This window comes from Centruroides sculpturatus, unplaced genomic scaffold, assembly GCF_000671375.1.
Source record: "Centruroides sculpturatus isolate CEXI.00-Female unplaced genomic scaffold, Cexi_2.0 scaffold861, whole genome shotgun sequence".
Lineage (NCBI taxonomy): Eukaryota > Metazoa > Arthropoda > Arachnida > Scorpiones > Buthidae > Centruroides > Centruroides sculpturatus.
The window spans coordinates 316095-338188 of NW_019385091.1; the positions used below are offsets into that span (position 1 = coordinate 316095).

The window sequence follows — 22094 nt, forward strand, 5'->3', positions numbered from 1 at the left end:
TGAGACGATGAAATAGTTATAATACACATAACTTAGCACAGTAAAGATATTTATGTGTTTTATTTAGTGACGGAACAAGAGAAACATCTGTTTGAAACTATTATTGCGGATTTATTCTATTATATTATCGAATTATCGAAAATACAATTATCGACTATAACACGTTTTATTAATTGATCATAACGATTATAATTACTCCATTAAATTCATTAATTATACTTTATTATAATCTTATTTTTAATCAGGATTGATTTTAGATGTATTAATTATGCTTTTAAATAATCGTGTTTTATTATCGTATTGGAAATTTCAAATACAGTACCACGTGTCCAAAAATATCTCTAATCCGCGTGTACCATAACTGAGAAATCTGATAGTAAAGTTTGATAAATACACGTAAATTATTGATTATATGATTATATGTTCGTGCAGTAATCAAAAAGTCTTACTATATCGAGCAGGTGTAAAGAGAAATTTATACCTTTAGATACAACTAGACTATTATGGAATAAAATTATAAATATTAAACACATGGATAGAATATTCTTAAATATAAAATTACTAAAAGGTTTGAATATATTTTAAAAATTACAATAGCAAACGAGCTGTTACGTATTACAACATCGTCACAATACCTGGCTATTTTTAGTCATATTTTACTTTAAATAACACACGATTTCCAGTCCATACTGTAAGTTCGTGTATAGTTAGTCGGGGTAGCGTAAGTCGAGGTATTACTGTATAATTATGGAAGTGTGTAGAAATGTTAAACCATGTGTTACGATTTAAAGTGTTACAGAAAAGAGATTTATGATTTAGGGTGGCTTTGGAGTTTATCGAGGTTAAGCCCATACCTTTTTTATTTATTTATTAATATTAGGTGAATTATTGTAGTTTGCAGTGAGAAAAGAGCTATGATATATGTTATTCACAATTTATATTGTGTTTATCAATTTAATTAATAAGACAGAGAGAGATTAAACTTGAGCCAAAAAAAAAGTTAGGAACAGATTAGAAAGGGGGGATTAAAAGTCAGTAAATTAGGTTCTTGGGTTTCAGATATAAACTGTTAAAGGAAAAAGAGGAAATTCCAACTATTTAAACAATATATTGAACATATATATAGGCAGATGTGATTAGAGGATGAGGAGTTAGAGGTTGACAAATAAAATAAGTAAATGTAAAATGGAAAATATTTAGATTAGAGAAGACAAGTAAGACAAATGTTTACGAAAACGATTATATTTAAAGGACAGTGATAGACTAGAGGCTGGCCGCATCTCTAAGGAAAATTCTTAAGTTGGCGTCTAATTTGTTTAATTTCTTTATTTTCTGTTCTGAGATATTAAACAGTATCTCAGAATGGGTAAAGTTTTAGAAACGAAATGTGGCACTGTGGCTCGCGTATAAAGGGGCATTGATACTATTAAATTTTGGTTTTTAATTAAAAGTCGACAGGGTGAAGATATAAAAGTGGTCACGTGCCATATCTCTTAATAAATATTTTACTCGTTATTAGCGTTCAAAATTTAAAATAAAATAAAATTCGTCTCTACCCTCAAAGTAAACTTTTTTGTCATTTTATAATAATACAGTAAAACCCGTTAAGATGTTCTCGCCTAAGACGTTAGAATGTGTATGGGGACACGATTTATTTCAACCACTCTGACGCTTAATAATTAACTCCTGTGTTAAACCATCTGACTCCGATTCCAACCACTCTGACCACAGAAATTATTAGGCTTCAAACAGAGTGAACAAGATCATGCCCTACACACACAGTCTAACAGCCACATATATAAAAAAAAAACCCTCGAATCTTTTGCGTATCTCGAAATTTCAAGGTGTCCCGAGTCCAAAAATGTAAAAATTTTGGAGGGGACATTTTTCGACCGAGCGCTACACTTTCCCTCTGTTATATATAACAGTCGGAATCCATATTTATATATTACTTAGAGGAGTCTTTTAGCTTTGAAATAAAAAGTTTCTACGTTCTATCTTTATTAGAACTCTATTTATTGAATCTTTTATTCTGAGGTCACCTGATGACGTCAGAATTTCCGGGTCTCTTTCGGTAACAAGTCCGTTCTTGGTCGGAGTCGGTAGATTTTTATTCGATTCCACAGCCCTGATTTATATTTCTTTATGTGTCCCTTTTGTCCGCATTTGAAACACTGGACTCTTGAATTTTTCTGCTGACTTCTGTCCTTGTTACCTTGCGTTTTCTGCTTTGAAATGAGGGCATTCTGTTTCCTTCCTTCTTGTCGTCTTCCTTCAATCTGTCTTCTTCCAGTCGAAATCGTTCAATTAAGGTATCGATGTTCGCGTCCGTTGAATTAGCATTATCCCATGACGTCCTGAAGTGGTATAGTTTCGGTGACAGTATTCCGAGCATTCTTGTCATAATCCAACTTTCCTTAACCTTATCTCTCCCTTTTGATTTGTTCACGGTTACTAGAAATCACCACAGTCCTACATCTTTGCCGCCATCTTTTGCCACTCAAACTTGCAAATGGAACTAAGGCTTTAATCTCTTTGCCTATCTGGCCACAATACGTATGAACTAATTTTAAAATATAATTTTAGTTTCTTACAAGAGTTAATTATAACCGGAAATTGCATATTTTAAATAGGAAAAAGTGATGTACCGTGGTCTACTATAACGCAAGCCATATTGCGCACATGGCGGGCACTTGTATTCTGAATGTTTCATATATACGGCATTAAAAGTAGGCCTATTTCCTTCATTTGTAAGTAATGTATGAAATGTGTTTGCGGGGCGGATTTGGACCGGGAGCCATAGTCGGATCATAACTGCTGTAGAGGTAAAAATGTTACGGAACAGTCTCTAACTATCGCAGGAAACAATTTCCTGGAAGAAGAGAATAAAAACCATTTTATAATGACAACCCATCAGCTTTGGGTAGCTATGTTGTAATTAAATATTCAATCAAGAGATCTATTCTTCATTATGTTGGGTTACACATTTATATTTCAATTATTGTACTATTAATGTATATTGTATTGTTGAAAAGACTAAGAATTTTTCGGAAAGTGGCCGGTCCGAATACGTCGGGCCCCATCCCTCAATATCCGGCCGCTCCATTGTGGGTTTAGCCGAACCCACGATGGACTTGCTAATATAAAGGTGTTCTTAGTGCCCGCAGGCGGATGGAATTAGAAACAATCACTACTTATTGATGGCGCTGTATATTTAATGTTATTTGAATTTATCCGAGTATTGTAAGTATTGTAACTTTAATTAATATATGACATTATTAATAAATATCGTGCGAAACAAATAATTTAATTTATTAATTAGCGATTTTATATTTATAATTTGAATGTCTTCTCTCAAAAATGGTTATATTTTAATATTGAAAATTTAAAAATACATTTAACAGAAGCCGAAATAAAAATTTTATAAAAATTGAAAATAAATCATTTGATATTTATAGAAAATTTAATGGTTAAAAAACGGGAAAATATATAATGAAAATATCATTAATCATTTGGATATTTCTTCATTCGGGGCGGGGCTGCCATCCAAGATGGCGCGAGCCATGAAGTCTGTTCTATGGCACGTGTGCGTTTTTTTAAGTTTTCTTCAAATTATCACCGTAGTTAATTGTAAAGGGAATTTAATAGTTTTAAACGAAGATAATTGGTCAGATATATTAAATGGTGAATGGATGGTCGAATTGTAAGTTAATCACATTTTGTATGTTTTTTCTATCTAAAAATATACAGTAAATGTTATTATGTTCACATTCTTCCCTTTGATTTCTATTTATTTCTGCATAAACAAACTAGAATAAAGTTAATTGTGTTTTTACAAATAGAATTTAGTAAATTAATATTGTTTGTTATAAATGAGATTTTATTCTCTTATATGGTGTGTATGAAAATAATATTTAGTCGCTTATTTATGATATTAAATGTGATACCAAGTTATTCTTTGCACTTTGAATTGTAAGTAAATACGAGGTTTTGCTGGAAATTAATATGTTGTGATCATAAATCTTGGATGAAGGCAATTAAATCAAATCACCAATGTATTAATTATAATATAATTGTTTGGAACAAAAAACAAAATATTTGTCTTGTGATATAATTTGTAAGTAAATTAGGATATTTCAATTGTTGAGGAATTGTTTGTAACGATATGGGAAAGATCATTCGTTTCGAAAGTGAAAAATATTTAATCGTATGAACTTGTAAGTGCTTTCTTTAGAAATCTTAATTTTGTTTAAAAACTCTCTTATTAAAATAAAGCATAAATGAAGTAAATGCTAGTAATTGTATTTAACTTTGTATTTTTAATTATTTCAAGCTGTTTTCTTGCGTGTATAATAACGAGCATTAATTGGGTTGTATTTTACAAAATTATCTTTTCTGCCTAAGGTCGGCAATTGTCCTTTATTTCGAAGGACGGTCTTACGTTTTAACTAAACTGTTATTGTCGGGTGTATGCCTATCTTTATATATATATATATATATATATATCGGTCTTAACAGAAGTCATTCATTTTACTTTTCTGGATGGGATAGGATAGAGTGATAGTTGGAGAATGGTAGAATTAATCATTTTTAAGTATCCTTTAATTTGGTAAACCTATTTCTGTCTGTTTTAAATGATCTAATAATTTTCACGTATTTGNAAAAATTTTGGAGGGGACATTTTTTGACCGAGCGCTACACTTTCCCTCTGTTATATATAACAGTCGGAATCCATATTTATATATTACTTAGAGGAGTCTTTTAGCTTTGAAATAAAAAGTTTCTACGTTCTATCTTTATTAGAACTCTATTTATTGAATCTTTTATTCTGAGGTCACCTGATGACGTCAGAATTTCCGGGTCTCTTTCGGTAACAAGTCCGTTCTTGGTCGGAGTCGGTAGATTTTTATTCGATTCCACAGCCCTGATTTATATTTCTTTATGTGTCCCTTTTGTCCGCATTTGAAACACTGGACTCTTGAATTTTTCTGCTGACTTCTGTCCTTGTTACCTTGCGTTTTCTGCTTTGAAATGAGGGCATTCTGTTTCCTTCCTTCTTGTCGTCTTCCTTCAATCTGTCTTCTTCCAGTCGAAATCGTTCAATTAAGGTATCGATGTTCGCGTCCGTTGAATTAGCATTATCCCATGACGTCCTGAAGTGGTATAGTTTCGGTGACAGTATTCCGAGCATTCTTGTCATAATCCAACTTTCCTTAACCTTATCTCTCCCTTTTGATTTGTTCACGGTTACTAGAAATCACCACAGTCCTACATCTTTGCCGCCATCTTTTGCCACTCAAACTTGCAAATGGAACTAAGGCTTTAATCTCTTTGCCTATCTGGCCACAATACGTATGAACTAATTTTAAAATATAATTTTAGTTTCTTACAAGAGTTAATTATAACCGGAAATTGCATATTTTAAATAGGAAAAAGTGATGTACCGTGGTCTACTATAACGCAAGCCATATTGCGCACATGGCGGGCACTTGTATTCTGAATGTTTCATATATACGGCATTAAAAGTAGGCCTATTTCCTTCATTTGTAAGTAATGTATGAAATGTGTTTGCGGGGCGGATTTGGACCGGGAGCCATAGTCGGATCATAACTGCTGTAGAGGTAAAAATGTTACGGAACAGTCTCTAACTATCGCAGGAAACAATTTCCTGGAAGAAGAGAATAAAAACCATTTTATAATGACAACCCATCAGCTTTGGGTAGCTATGTTGTAATTAAATATTCAATCAAGAGATCTATTCTTCATTATGTTGGGTTACACATTTATATTTCAATTATTGTACTATTAATGTATATTGTATTGTTGAAAAGACTAAGAATTTTTCGGAAAGTGGCCGGTCCGAATACGTCGGGCCCCATCCCTCAATATCCGGCCGCTCCATTGTGGGTTTAGCCGAACCCACGATGGACTTGCTAATATAAAGGTGTTCTTAGTGCCCGCAGGCGGATGGAATTAGAAACAATCACTACTTATTGATGGCGCTGTATATTTAATGTTATTTGAATTTATCCGAGTATTGTAAGTATTGTAACTTTAATTAATATATGACATTATTAATAAATATCGTGCGAAACAAATAATTTAATTTATTAATTAGCGATTTTATATTTATAATTTGAATGTCTTCTCTCAAAAATGGTTATATTTTAATATTGAAAATTTAAAAATACATTTAACAGAAGCCGAAATAAAAATTTTATAAAAATTGAAAATAAATCATTTGATATTTATAGAAAATTTAATGGTTAAAAAACGGGAAAATATATAATGAAAATATCATTAATCATTTGGATATTTCTTCATTCGGGGCGGGGCTGCCATCCAAGATGGCGCGAGCCATGAAGTCTGTTCTATGGCACGTGTGCGTTTTTTTAAGTTTTCTTCAAATTATCACCGTAGTTAATTGTAAAGGGAATTTAATAGTTTTAAACGAAGATAATTGGTCAGATATATTAAATGGTGAATGGATGGTCGAATTGTAAGTTAATCACATTTTGTATGTTTTTTCTATCTAAAAATATACAGTAAATGTTATTATGTTCACATTCTTCCCTTTGATTTCTATTTATTTCTGCATAAACAAACTAGAATAAAGTTAATTGTGTTTTTACAAATAGAATTTAGTAAATTAATATTGTTTGTTATAAATGAGATTTTATTCTCTTATATGGTGTGTATGAAAATAATATTTAGTCGCTTATTTATGATATTAAATGTGATACCAAGTTATTCTTTGCACTTTGAATTGTAAGTAAATACGAGGTTTTGCTGGAAATTAATATGTTGTGATCATAAATCTTGGATGAAGGCAATTAAATCAAATCACCAATGTATTAATTATAATATAATTGTTTGGAACAAAAAACAAAATATTTGTCTTGTGATATAATTTGTAAGTAAATTAGGATATTTCAATTGTTGAGGAATTGTTTGTAACGATATGGGAAAGATCATTCGTTTCGAAAGTGAAAAATATTTAATCGTATGAACTTGTAAGTGCTTTCTTTAGAAATCTTAATTTTGTTTAAAAACTCTCTTATTAAAATAAAGCATAAATGAAGTAAATGCTAGTAATTGTATTTAACTTTGTATTTTTAATTATTTCAAGCTGTTTTCTTGCGTGTATAATAACGAGCATTAATTGGGTTGTATTTTACAAAATTATCTTTTCTGCCTAAGGTCGGCAATTGTCCTTTATTTCGAAGGACGGTCTTACGTTTTAACTAAACTGTTATTGTCGGGTGTATGCCTATCTTTATATATATATATATATATATATATCGGTCTTAACAGAAGTCATTCATTTTACTTTTCTGGATGGGATAGGATAGAGTGATAGTTGGAGAATGGTAGAATTAATCATTTTTAAGTATCCTTTAATTTGGTAAACCTATTTCTGTCTGTTTTAAATGATCTAATAATTTTCACGTATTTGGATTTTGTGTATCTTTAAATAATTCTGGATTCTTAAAAATAATTATAATAATTTGACCATAGATAATATTAGTGAAAGAAATTTTTTCATATTTATACTATAAGTTGTTGTGCTGATATTTATATTATTAAATTACTAGTAATACAAAATTAAATTCTTAATTTATACAGTTTTGCAAAATTGGTTTATTTATCAGATTTCATATTTGAATCTTACTTTGGTCATATTTTGAGAAAACACTGTTATAAAAAAAAAGGTTTCGTGGATTGTTATTACTCAACGCAGTGTTAAGTTATTAGAGGTCATATTTTAATAGACTTTATTCATAGTTGCCAACCGTCGGCATTTGGTGTTGGCTAGCGGTGTTTCATATGCTCAACTTTTCCCTTTTGTCAACATTTTCAAAGAATTTTGATATTATCACGTAAACACTTCATTTAATGAGTCTAACATCAATATATATGCCAAAGACGTTGTATGTATCTTATTATGAATGACTGAAGCAAACCAGAATTACATTATCAAATTCCTTCAATTGGGAAAGAAACAACATGAATATTTTTATATATGTATGTTGGTATATGTATGAGAATTTTAGATCAAATGTGATAATTTTAAATGTCAGAAAATATAAATATAAATGCATCTTGAAATCTGGTAACTTTAGTGCCATCATGTTGGTGGTTAAATCAATTATGGCTGACTCATCAGAAGAACGAAACGAGTTACTTTTATAGTTATACCAAATTATTGGAGCAGCACTATAGTTTCTCCACCCAAAAAAGCTGATGATGCATCATCAGCTTTACTATTAAAAGGAAAAGATATTCTGTATGGTAAGAAAAAGACATAGATAGGAAATAAATAACCAGTAAAATTATTGTCCTTATAATTGCACTGAAAGTGAATAAACTAATTGATAGCAACTGTCATAAGTACATTGTACCGTAACAAAAGAAATTATTAACAAAGCAAAACATTTTACAAAGGCATATAACAGGAGGACTCATCATGCAATATCAAGATTCATGACATATCAAGTTGGGTGACAACACATCATAATTCTAGGCATAGAATTATGATATGTCCTGTTAAATATTTGAACTTTTTTAAATTGTGATGTTCAAGAGTATAAAGCTATTGCCATACACTTGACATTATTTATGGCAATAGCTTTAGAAGAAAGCATATGCAGAGATAACATTAAATTTTGTTTATTAAAGGTATTTAATGTAAGCATTTTGCAATATTAATGTTAATTAATAAAGGATTTTTTTTGCTTTTTATGATGTCAGCATTTTTTTACCAACATCCCAGCTATTATCCATTCTGAAGGTTGGCAAGTATGTTTATTTTTCAAAAAAGAGAGAGTGCTGTATATTTATTGCTCTTATTTAACTTTTTTCAATTAAAAGATAAATTTATTTATTGGCAATTAAACAAGCAAGCCTATCTACATTTTGGTTTCTACTCTTAGGAAAACTCAGCCAGTGGGCTAAGTTTCCCTAGCAATTATCTATCATGAGCCAATAAAATATCAGTATTGTTTACACAGAATATAAGATTTGTTAACATCCAGAATAGCTATGCAGTTGTTATACCCAAGAGATGATCGTGTATGCCAACATATTATTTAATTATAAAACATAAAAAGATAAAAAAGATTAATTTAGCATATTAGTCTATTAAAATGATAGTCTTGATTTCTGACATTTTTAGATATTTTAAAAATATCTGGGAAAATACATAGTAGAAAAAGTTAAGAATATGTTTATCAAACTTGATTTTATGTTGATGTAGTTATTGATCAAAGAACTAGTAAATTTTAAGTATTGAATAATATACAATACATCTGACTTCTCAGTTACTCTAAAAGTAGCAATGATAAAAGTAATGTATAAGTAAGATAGTTGTACAAAAGAGAAATTGACCAGCTTGAATGGAAAAATGTTAAAAATTAACTAACTCTTTCAGTATCAATTATTACAGTTAAAAGCATTATTTCTTTTAAATTCAAAATAAAAAGTGAAATCTCCAAATTTCACTTTTTTCCATTAGAATGTCATACCAATTTAATGGCATTCTAATGGAAATTTGTCGCCGCCCGAAGAAGAACTCTTGAAGGTTCGAAAACATTCGTGAAATTTTACTTTTTCATTTGTTGAAGTTATTTGCACACCAGTAACAGGCTTCGAGTTTGTAATTGACAATGGTTGCTAAAGAATTATGACATTATCATTTGTTTTATCTAAACGTATAGCCAGCATATTAATTATGCCCAGTATGATAATCCTCTTTGCTTTATTTTCTTCCTGGGCACCTGTTTGACTATGGCAAAGTAACCCCACTTTGTTCTTGTGATTGACAATCACAAATGTAAGGGAAAATACATTATTCTGAAACATTTGTAGGGGTGTAGAACTGAGAGAGTCATTCAGATGAGAGATTTTAGACATTATCTCCCATAGACTTCTGCCAGGGCTAGTAAAAAACATTTCATAACTGGGAGTTGCTTAAATGAGAGATCGTCATATTTTTACATTATTGTCAACTGATTGCAATCTTCAAAGTCAAAACATGTATATGTATAATATTAATATATATAATTGCTTTTTTTTTTTCAAAATACTTAAGTTTAGCTCCCCACTCAATTTTATGCCAGTTTCAGAGGTGAACAAATGGTCATGTTAAAAATTAAAATTTTTACAGTAAATGCTTTCTAAACATCTACGTGCAATAAGCCTGTACTTTAATAGTAAACATCCTTCAGAAAAAAATGAAAATGACATGTTTTCATATACAAGAAACAAATTCAACTATGTATATTGTCTGATAACAAATAAAATAATCTATATACAGTAATTTAAATAATTTTTTAGACTCAAAATTTCTTTATCAAATTTACTTTTGTATTTTATTTAAACATAATATTTTAATAATTAACTTATTGAAGTTTAATTGTTTTTGTATAATTTTAATATTTTATTTTGACTATGGCTCCCTAGAGTTAGCTCTGGCTATCAAAAGGTTGATTTTTGGTCCGTGGCTTTTTTGAAATGTTCTGTGCTCAACAACGATAACTTTATTAGCATTTTCAGCCACGTTAAATGATCATCATCAGGTAATGTTCAGTTAAAAAAGAACAAAGTTGTACAATAGAATATTATATATATATCAACAGTTGTGGAAAGGCTAACAAAAACTGAACCTAAGATCTGCTAAAAGCAAGGAAATCTTTACCTCATCAGAAAGATAATATGTTTTATAATAGTTTTCCTTTAATCAGTGAAATGTCTAGAAACATCTACTCTATAAAACATTTATAGCAGGAATTATTTTAATGTGTTGTAGGAATTTTTATATAATTTTTATAGTTTAAATTTAAATATGTTCAATTATTAGTTCAGAATTTAAATTTTTGTATTCAAACATCTTCAGATTAGATAATTAAAAAGTGTGTAATACTGAAATTTTCAGTTTGAAAAAATATTTTTGAAATACAGTTGAACCCCTCTATAACACTGTTGATAATTCCGTTTTATATGAATTCCATGTTGTACGAGTCACTTNATTTGATAGGTAACCAGGAAAATTCGCTATAGGAAAGAGGACGTGATGCAGAATGTCAATGCTAATTACCAGTCGACCCCCCTATAACACTGTTGATAATTCCGCTTTATACGAATTCCATGTTGTACGAGTCACTTAGATTTTACAAATACGTGAGCCGTTCACAGCCCGGCACGCGTATTTGTAAAATCTAAGTGACTCGTATAACATGGAATTCGTATAAAACGGAATTATCGACAGTGTTATAGGGGGATCGACTTGTATTCAAAACAGCGGAACTGTTGGGTAGTTTTACTCAAATATTTAAGGACTTAAATAAGTGACGAAGAAATTAATTTAAAAAAAAAAACAATAATTTATGTTTCCTGTTAATAAGTTAAATTTAAGCTTCTTAGAAATCTTAAATTAAACTTTTTAAAAGTTACTTAATTAGTTAATTGCAATTAATTAAAATAATTATAGATCAACAGTAAATATCGTTATTACTTAAGTTATTTGTAGTAAAAAAAAAAACAATAATTGATTTTTCCTGTTAATAAGTTAAATTTAAGCTTCTTAGAAATCTTAAATTAAACTTTTATTAACTTACGTAATACATTATCGTCTAGTACATTATATAAAGTAATCGGCAAGAGCAATTTGCAAAAAAATAAGCAAGCGTTGTTTTAATTATTTAACATCATAAATAAATATACACTTAAATAACTTCTACTTTATATTATATTAATCTGCAATAGATATATTTTTCCGAGTAATATAAATGTTTTTTAAGATTCAACGAATTGTATTGGCCCTGCGGCAAATAAAGTACAGTACTGTGCTAAATTATTTGAGTTAAAATAGTTTGTCAGGAGGAAAATGAGTTCTTGACAGGAAGTGGAGTTATGTTCAAACTATTGTGTTTAATGATGGGGAAACTTTTTTAATGAAAACAGGTTTAATAAGGAATAATAAAGATTGCTTTTTTTGTTAAATTTTACTTTAAAGTAAATATAAGAATCATAAAAATATATTATTTAATGGTTTAATTTAATGAGAAAATAAGCACTTTGGGGATTTTCTAAAGGTCTTATCTTTTTATGCTCTAGTAAACAGAGTAAAATGGAGCATGTCAACCATTTATTGTATAGTAAAATATTTTTTGACATTGTTAACAGTGTGTAAACTATGTAAAGTATGTATAAAAAAGATTTGTTTGAAGATAGATAAATATTTTTAAAGTTTATTGTTATTAAATGTTTATAATTTTATAAAATGATGAATTGTTTTAATAGAATTTTTTTGCATTTTCTTGTTAGTTTTTAAAATAAATATGAAATTGTTCTGTAATATTCAAGTTTTATATTTTTTGTTATAAACAATAATCATATGATTTATAGTTAACTATTAAATATTTTAAGTAATTTATTATTATATAGAATAAACATATGGATAATTATATGCATTTTATATGTATAAAGTTCAAGATAATAGATTATTTGGATCATTTGCTTTAACCAAAAAATAGTTAACCACACAGAAACAATAAATCACAGCAAAAACTTGAATTACTATAATGTTTTCAGCTTTATTTAACCAAACTTCCTCATGTAGAACCCAAAAAAATGTAAGTTAATATTGAACTGAACAGTAATTTGAAAAAAAGTTCTAGAGTATATATGAAGCCGGACCATTTACAATACAAATAAAAATACTAACCTCCAAAAATATATAAAAAAAAGGACAAATACAATCAGAATAAATGAACATAAATAATAATTATGATGATAAAATGAAAAACAAAGGTAAATAAAATAAGTGAAATAAGAATAGTATTCCTACATATATAATAAGAGTATTTTGAAGGTTACATATAATTTATCTCAGAAAAGGTTCTTCATGCAGTGGCTAAGGTGTTAATCTTGCATATAGAGATTTCAGGCTGGCTCCAATATATTGCAAGTCATACATAACTCTGTGATTTTAAACGGGAACATAATAAACACCTGAGATGAGCATTGGGTTGGGAGGCTCCTTGTCATTGTGTAGGATTTTGTAGTCAGTGCTGCAAGATCATTATGTTGATGTTATGGAGAAGAGAGATATAGTCAAATATCATATATTTGGTTCTTGTGTTGTTTGGTTTGTCATTTGTTTCCAGCCTAAAACCCTCGATCAGGTATTTGATGATCTACGGATTTGATGGAGTCCAACCCCTTAGTTCTATTCTGGACATTTTCACATTGTATGTAGGCTCTTCTAATCCTAACCTTAAAGGCCACTAGTTTGTAATTGAGTAGATCATGAGGAGCCCAAGGGAATAAAAGAGGATTGTGAGAGGGCTTCCTATATATCATGGTCTTAATTGCACCATTTCCAAGCAAGAGACATCCAAGAAGTGCACTTCAGTGTTGCTCTCCTGCTCAAGTTTTAAAGTAAGCCCATAAAGTTGATGTCATTGATGAATTGCTGAATTTCAGGCCATTTCCTTTGTATGATGAACACATCATTGGTGTATCTGGCATAGAAACCAATTTTTGTATTTATCTTTCAAATTCAATTTATTGAGAAATGTAAAAACTTCAGATTAAACTTATAGGAGCTGATACACAAGTTTCAGAAATTATTCCTCTGAATAATTAGCATGTTTTGTATTAATTAATACACAGATAAATCATCCAGGGTGTCAAAAAACTAACTATGGGGTTTCAAACACGACTATTTTTGGTAAGAATCAGGATAAAATGATGTTTTTAGTATTTTCATGAAGTGACAATGTCCAAGTTTTAGTTCGGTAAGCCACAAAATTTGTTACCACTGTGTTAGACCTCATTTGTGAAAGTGACGGCTATCTCAAGAGCATTTTGTTTTCTGATTAGGCAACTTTTCATATCTATGGAGTAGTGAATTGCCTTAATTGTTGGAATGGAGCTCAGCAAATCTTCATGAACTGGCATAGTTCATTTGTAACAGTCTTAAAGTCAATGTCTGATGTGGCATCATACAAGATCAAATTGTTGGTCCAGTTTTTTTCCCATGAGACAACAATTACAAGCATTTCATACCTAGATATGCTAAAGAACTTTGTGTTTTTATAGATTGAGAATATGGAAGGTCTGATTTTTAACAGAACAGAGCACTGCCCTACTATGCTGAGATTGTACAGAATGTGCTAAATAACTGATTTCTAGGAAAATGGGTAGGCAATTTGGTGCTAATTGATTTTTTTCCTCTTGGTGCTATATTAAAAATGTAGTCTATCAGGAAAAATATTTTTGACGGCTTGTATATTGTGTTACATAACAGACTAAACACTCAATAATTGAAATTTTTTAGTTTTTAACTTTGAAATTACTTGTATATTATTCATATAAAGACGAGATATATTTATAAGTTAAATTTATGAGTTCTGTCTTTAGATTATAGATAAGTGTACATGTGTTTCTGAAGGTCATAAGGAAAACCTATAACAATTCTCAGCTTAGAAAAAGTTAAATGAAAATAACTATGAATAATGAAGAGAATTAAATGTTGTTTAAAATCGTCAAATTAATATTTTTTATTGAATTAATAATTTTTTACTTTATTATACTGAAAGAAATGGCATATAGTATGAAAATTGTCCTTCGTTTTTCGGCTGCATTAACTGAAAGCATAGTAACCGAGAACTGTTCGTATAAAGATTAATATATTCTATTCTTTAATAATCTTATCGTTTAGTTTCTCCTGCAATTTGTTTTTTTATTTATTGCACTTTATATTATATTGCAGAACAAAATTAAAATTTCAAAAATAATTCTGTACCGTGCTTCTAGATGCTGTTTAATTGAGTGTAAATTAAACAATGGTGTTTATAGGATGTTACGAGTTAAAGCTTTTGTTTTAATATTAGTTACAGCTTACTGTAAAGTTGATGACTGAATTTATGGTCGAGTTAGTTACAATTCATAAAGATTGAAAAGAGCATAAAAGAATACCCGGAAAGAGAAAAAGACACTTCTTTTTGTTTACAGATTTTTTATGAACCTTAAAACTAAAATATTTTGAAAGACACATTCATCTTATACATTCTTCTTATCAAAAATGCATCCATTATTCATAAAGACACATTAAAACTACATCATTGTCTTTAAAGTGAAATGCATTTACGTTGTTTTAAATATCGAGTTTGACAATTTTTTTTGACACTCGTATATGTATAATAAGATATTTTACTGCTAATAATTTCATTTTTGTAATTAAAAAAATAGCTTCTAGTTTGATTTGATTAGTAAACAACTACTGAACTATTTCTATACGCTATTGAATTACTGAATTTAAAACAATTACTTTTTATTAAATAATGTTTGAATTACAATAAGAACACACAAAGTATTATATTTCAGTTGATTAACCTTCTATTTGATTTACTCTTAATACAATTAAAGAAGGATTATGAAAAAAAAAAAAAACAGATGTTAATCAATCATCTTTGACAATTTGTGAATTATTTTTAGTATACAGTAAATCTTTATATTTAGGTTACATCTAAAAGAAGGTTTTATTCATCATTTTGGTAAAGTAAATTTGCTTTCTGTAGTCAGAATGCCAAAATGTTTTTTAATTGTAAAAAAAAAAATAAATGCTAAGGATGAATGCCAGCTGTTGTAGCTAGTCATGGAGAAACAAATGATTTATTATTAAATTTTGAGGGAATTTTTAAACATATTCTATACTTTAATTATAAATTAATTCAACAATATTCTGTTTTCATATTTTTTATTAGTATTTTTTTTCAACATTAAAGTTATAAAAGATATTAAATTGTTCTGCTTTTAACTTAAAATTTTTATTTTATTATTATTATTAATATTAATGTGTGATGTACGTATTCGTTATAGAATTTTTATTAATGAATAATTTTCCTAGCTTCTTTTTTAAATTTAATAGGAAATATTCCTTATAGCAATTGCAACTTTTTTTTATTAAACCTGTATTATGTTATATTTTATTGGCGTAGAAATCTCTCAACACTTAAAATCTAAATGCTTGAAAGCTTTTCTGGCTCATTTTCAGAATGTTGTTAATGTTTTTTTTTTAAATATATTTTTAATGCACATTCTAGAAAAAGTCCAAATAATTTAATTGGAATGTTTCTAGAATATGTAATATTTAATTTTAAAGAATTTGTATGGCCTGAAAATGAGCCAGAAAAGCTGAAATGTGTTTAGATTTTAAGTGTTTTAAATTTATTCCGATAAAACTAATTTCTTGTAACATCACTTCAAGTTTTTCTTATTTTTACAGTTAAGTAATTTAATTCTAGTACATAGCACAGGGAAATTTACATAAATAATGTTATTTCTGATGCCGTTTCTTTACTATTTGTTTTTATTCTAGAATCATACCCCTAAACTTTGGCTCCAGGCCTACATATAAGCGTGTCTTATCCATGAAAAACTTAACATTCTTTTAAAACTTTTGCTTATATGTGAGAGCAGAGTATAGCCAAGGTTTTAAAGTAGTTGATCTTTAATTTTATGTTTTATCCTTGTTATTCTGGTGTATTTTCCATGTTTATATGTTAAACTATTTAAAATTACTAGTAAATGTTATTAAAAAACAATAAGAAATGATTTATTTGAAGAAGAAAAGAAATAAATTTTAATATTCGCCCTATTTTATGCCATTCATCAAATAAAATAGTTGATTATTATCGAATTGTATATCTTATTTATTCAAAAACTTATCTGTATTTATTTTAAAAATTGAATAATAGTATAAACTTGAAGTATTAATTGAAGGATAAATTGAAATATTAGCATTAACTTTCTTTTATTGTAAGAAACTTTCGTGAAAAATACGTACCTCTTAGCTGTGGACGCATTAACAGTCCCTACATTGCTTGAAAGAAAACATAATGCTACTGTTAAAAATCATTACAATTAATCATAAAAGACAAATTTGTTGATTTTTTTTAAAATAAAAATTACATTCTATAATGTACTGACTTTTTGTAATATTCAATGGAATTAATATTTTTTAAATGAATTAAATTTAAAACATTTTAAAATAATAAGAATTAATTAATTTTTTTTTTTTAAAGTTTTGCTCCATGGTGCCCTGCATGTAAGGCTTTAGATCCTGTATGGAAGGATTTTGCAAGTTGGAGTGAAGATTTAGGAATTCACGTAGGACAAATAGATGTAACGGTAAATCCTGGTAAGCAGAATTACAATGGAATGCCTTATTTTTAATGCTTTTCTTTATATAAATAATGTTATTCTAGATACTGTAGCAAGTTAGGTGTTAAATAAATCATTATATTGGTTAGATTTAGAATTTTAGTAAAATCAAAAATGTTATAAAAGACAAGTATCAAATGACATTAAAACTGTTCATCTTGTGGTTTTAATGGCTTTTTTCTAAAATATCAGGGCAGAACTTGGTATCATTTATTGATGATTGGCTCAACAGGTGTTATTTTGTAATATATTAGAATTTCATTTTAATGGATTACTCAGACTTCTGAAAATCATCCATTGTTCTAAGAATATGTTATATTGTGAACAACTGATTTCCTGCACGCCTAGGAAAATATTCATTATTCGAAAAATTTTCATTTTTTAATCCCCTACGTATAAGAAATACCTATACTTGAAATTATTCGGTCTCTCAAGTTCTCTATTCATTATTTTATAGAAACATGTATGTTACAAGGTTGTATATTGTTGACAATGTTGACAGAAACTTTATATACTGTAAGCACAAAAAGAGGCAAATTACATTTGTTCATTAGCACTTCACTTGACTTCGTGATTTGTTAAAAAACTCATTCACCTTGGTTTGTCTTGATGCCACTTTTCTGCCTATTGAATACAACAACTGCTCAGTATTAACAATGTTATGTACAACCTGTTTGTTTATGATGAAACTTGTCAGGAAGGTCTTTATGACTTGGAAAAACTCAACGGCCTCGTTAAATGTCGGTACTATACTTGGACTGGCATCAGATTGTTCACTAGGTGACTCTTGTTCAATCATATCAGCCTGATGTCTCTCTTTGTACAGTTATTCAATTGTACATATCACAGATGTGTATCAAATGCATCATCAAACCATACAAATTTCCAGAATGCAAAGTGCAAAGTTTACAATGTAATCTGGTAGTAATTTGGCTTATTACAAAAATATTCATTATTCTGGATCTACTGAGAAAAGATAAAATTACATTGATTTGGCAGAACCTGGAGAAAATATCCATTATTCTGAGAAATCTGTTGTTGTTATGTTTTTTTTAATTACTGAAACCCTAATTTGCCATTGTTCCATCAAAATTCTTTTCTAGGATAATTCAAACTAGCTTTATACCCAATCAGTTGACCATATTTAATATTCTTTCTACCTGAAAACAAGACAGAAATTCATATTCATATTTGTGTATACTGTAAACTTTACTTTTCCAGCTTTCCACAACTCATGCCTATTCAACATTGTGAACTTGTCACTATTCTACTACAACTAATCTAACTGACATGCTATCCATCATAATTCATAGCTTTGAAGAAAAGCATGCAGTTTTTATTGCCTACATAGATATTATTCAGGATTTTGATTCTGTCTTTCTCAATTTACTTCTTTCTATATTACACAAGTACTTTGATATATTACACTGTTTAATGTTCTTGGTTTAACAATTATTTCCTTATATGCACTCATAAAATAAAAATAGGCAATCAAGAGTTTCTGGATTTTCCACCTCTTTGTGGCATACAACAAGGTTCCATATTAAGCAATCAGTTTTTCTTGGCTTATATACACAATATCTTCTGTTATTTCTTATGCTGATGATATTAAAATATTAAATAACCATTCCTCCACTCTTCAAACTGATCTTGATCTTTTATTTTCTTTATTTTCCAAAGTTAACCTTAGAATAAACATTGATAAAATTCAATTTTCCTTTAAGTCACATTGACAAAAGCATCAAATCTCTTGCAATACAACATAGCATCCTTTGGTGTTTCTGTAGTACAATCTCTTCAAAAACTGTATTATGTTTCTCTTTTTTTTTTTTTTGCCAATTTCCAGTCTGTCACCGACTGTTGTTTCCCAATATGGGTCATGTCTTTTCCCTCTCTCCTAGAAAAAGTATTGAGGGAACTCAACAAATTATATATTACCCTTAATAAGTTTTGTTATTTACCTTACACTGTTCACTCTAATATAGCCAGGTTAAGATTGAGTCTTTTCTCATTATATGAATGTATTATGTATTTTGATCATCATATTTTTTTGTGGAATGCTCAACCTTCATGACTTTGTCTGCGAGTACCTGCTCTTCATATGCATTGCTCTTCCATTTCTGCCCTCCTTGAAGGCACTGTCTCATATGAATCCACATAATCTAAGGCCATGTGGATTTGTACTTTTATTGTATCATATATAATGTATACAATATTGAACATTTTTTATACCAAGATTTTACATTTTTTAAATGTCATTGTAAATGAATTTTGTATTATTCTTGATTTCTCATTACATTTTGGGTGTTATATTGTTATTGGGGAGGAAATAGAAGGTACATTTAAAAAGTTTCTGGAATTCCCTCCTACATGAAATAGTGAGAGTAGACAGGACATTGCATTATCACAATTTTGAAGTGAATTGTCCATGACATTGCACTGCAAGTATCATGACTGTGCCTTCCCTTTACCATGCTTTTTCAAAACTTTATTAATTAGAAAACATGACAAATTAAGTTCTATCAAATATGTATCAGACTAAGCTGTTACATTTACAGTATAACAAATTTTAAAGTAATTTTAAATGTTTTAATTAAATAATGTAGAAATTTCTCAAAGAAAATACTTAGTTAGGCGTTTAGGTTTTGGTTTTAATTTCCTGTAATTTCGAGTTATGTAAATAAATTTTTATTATACAATATATTTGTTTTACGAAATGTATAATAATATTTCACAGGTTTGAGTGGTCGTTTCATGGTTACAGCACTTCCTACTATTTACCAGTAAGTTTACTTTATTTTCTATTGTTGAGTTTTCTTAAATCTCAAATTTGAAATAAATATATTAAACCTAAAAGAAACCATTATGTTTTGTAAAAAATAAATTACATTTAATAACAAATATACTTGAATTATGTAGTGTTAAGGATGGAATTTTTCGGCAATACAGAAGTTCACGAGATAAAGATTCGTTAATGAATTTTATAGAAGAAGAAAAATGGAAAAGTCTTGATACAGTTTCATCTTGGAAAGCACCTCAGTCTATACAGTAAGTTAATTATGAAAAAATTATATAGAAATTTAAAATTACAATGTTTTAAATGTTTTTTTTAGCATCCATAAACAATATACAGTAGATCCCCCTATAAGACGGTAGATACATTCCGTTCTTTATGAATCAATTTTGTAGGAATCATAGTTTACGGACTACGGCTGTTTGAAAGGTTTTCTTTCGTAAAATTAATCGATTCTAGACTAATTCGACTCAACATTTCCAAAATACGTATATTTTTTGAAAAATAATCCGTATAAACTACGTTATAAACAAAAAATTGTAGGATTACTTACCGAGTGTGTACTCTTTGACTACGCTCGTTGCTAAAGCTTGGTTTTGTCGCGGAACAGCGCATCAAATTGCGGCCGCGATTTCTGATATTATTTTTCTGCGAAAACTTCGTTGACCTTTGGAGACATCATTAATATAAATAATTTTTATGGCCGTTAAATAAGAAATGTTTCTTTCACAAGAAATGTATAAAATTACAGTACTGGACAGACGATAGGTCGCCTAACTCGCCGTAGCGTGACGCTAGACGGCGAAAAATATATATTTAATTATAATAAAGTTACAATAAATTAAGTTAATATATAATTATATATACAGTACCTAATTTATATATAATTAATATATAATTATATGTACAGTACCTAATTTATATATAATTTATATAATACTGTCCAGACGATAGAAATCTCTCCGTAGCGTGGCGCTACGGACGGCGGGTAAGTAGTTCGGCTGCCCGATGACGTTTTATGTATTATAGGAGTTATTTTTACCGTTGTTTACGGATAATGCCACAATTTTTATAGGAATCATAACTATAGGAAACGCTTTTATAGGGGGATCTACTGTATATACTGAGATTTCTAACTTAGTCTGTTCTAACATATGCAACATCAAATACTTTGATAGTTTTGTCACCATACCTAAATATATAAGAATGTCTATGTAATATGTCTCTGTAATCCAACAAATGTGAGTCAGTCTACCATTTGTTGGATTACAGAGATGTATTACATAGAGATCTAATATACAGCAATCCAGTTATATAGTTAATATAATATAAGAATGGCTTGGTCAAACACATTAGTTATGTACAGATTTTTTATAACTAAACAGTCTGCTTGTTATGGCTAATTGGGATATTAGCTGGGTATAAGTCTAAAGTTGTTGACATTCATGAGTCCTTACCCCAAGATTCAGCCTATTCTGGGGTTTCAAATCGTTCTCCTCGCTTCATACTAGCAGACATCTCCACAACAAGTGAAGTGCTTTCTTCTACCCGTTTATATGCACTCTCTTATCAGTTCTGACCCCGATGCAGTAGCTAATCATTCTCGGTCTATGACTCATTTGTTCCTAATTCAATCCGAAAATTTGTTCATTACACTGTTTTAGTTGGTAAGAATAATGTTAAATTGATTGAATTCAAGTGTTTAAACATACCATCTTGTCTTTTATTAATTAAATTAAATAGTTTATATGTAAGTATTTGAATTTTAAGTTTTTTTTTAAATAACAAGAAATAATTTTATTAAATCAATTGTTTTCCCATCTTCAATATTTAATTTAAGCTAATTTACTTATTTAAATGGAAAAGAATATCTCTAAAATTGTTGAAATTGTTTTTAGAAATGTAAAATTATTAATGGTAAAACAGAAATAACTGCTTTACTGGTGTATGATGTTTAACACCAAGCACTTTTAGACTTATATTGTCTGTCCTCAGAGATTAATGCTGTGTTATTTTTAAACTACCCAAGAAAATTCTTTAAACAAATTAGAACCAAGAACTTTAGAACGTT

General features: G+C 28.9%; 1 protein-coding gene across 5 annotated transcripts in view; it reads left to right on the forward strand.

Annotated features, from left to right (window-relative positions):
* Nucleotides 1–3528: 3528 nt before the first annotated feature.
* The window catches only part of LOC111634550 (thioredoxin-related transmembrane protein 1-like), a 33116-nt gene continuing 14550 nt past the window's right edge, over nt 3529–22094 (forward strand). The window contains exons 1-4 of one of the 5 annotated variants that reach the window (XM_023379346.1): nt 3529–3703; nt 17091–17206; nt 19967–20012; nt 20149–20277. In XM_023379346.1, coding sequence (XP_023235114.1) covers nt 3552–3703; nt 17091–17206; nt 19967–20012; nt 20149–20277 — 443 coding nt within the window. In that variant the 5' untranslated portion in view covers nt 3529–3551. Of the gene's footprint in view, nt 3704–4194; nt 4218–5998; nt 6040–6324; nt 6500–6844; nt 7014–17090; nt 17207–19966; nt 20013–20148; nt 20278–22094 lie in introns of those variants that run through there. The other 4 variants (XM_023379349.1, XM_023379347.1, XM_023379345.1 and 1 more) reach the window with 4 other exon arrangements.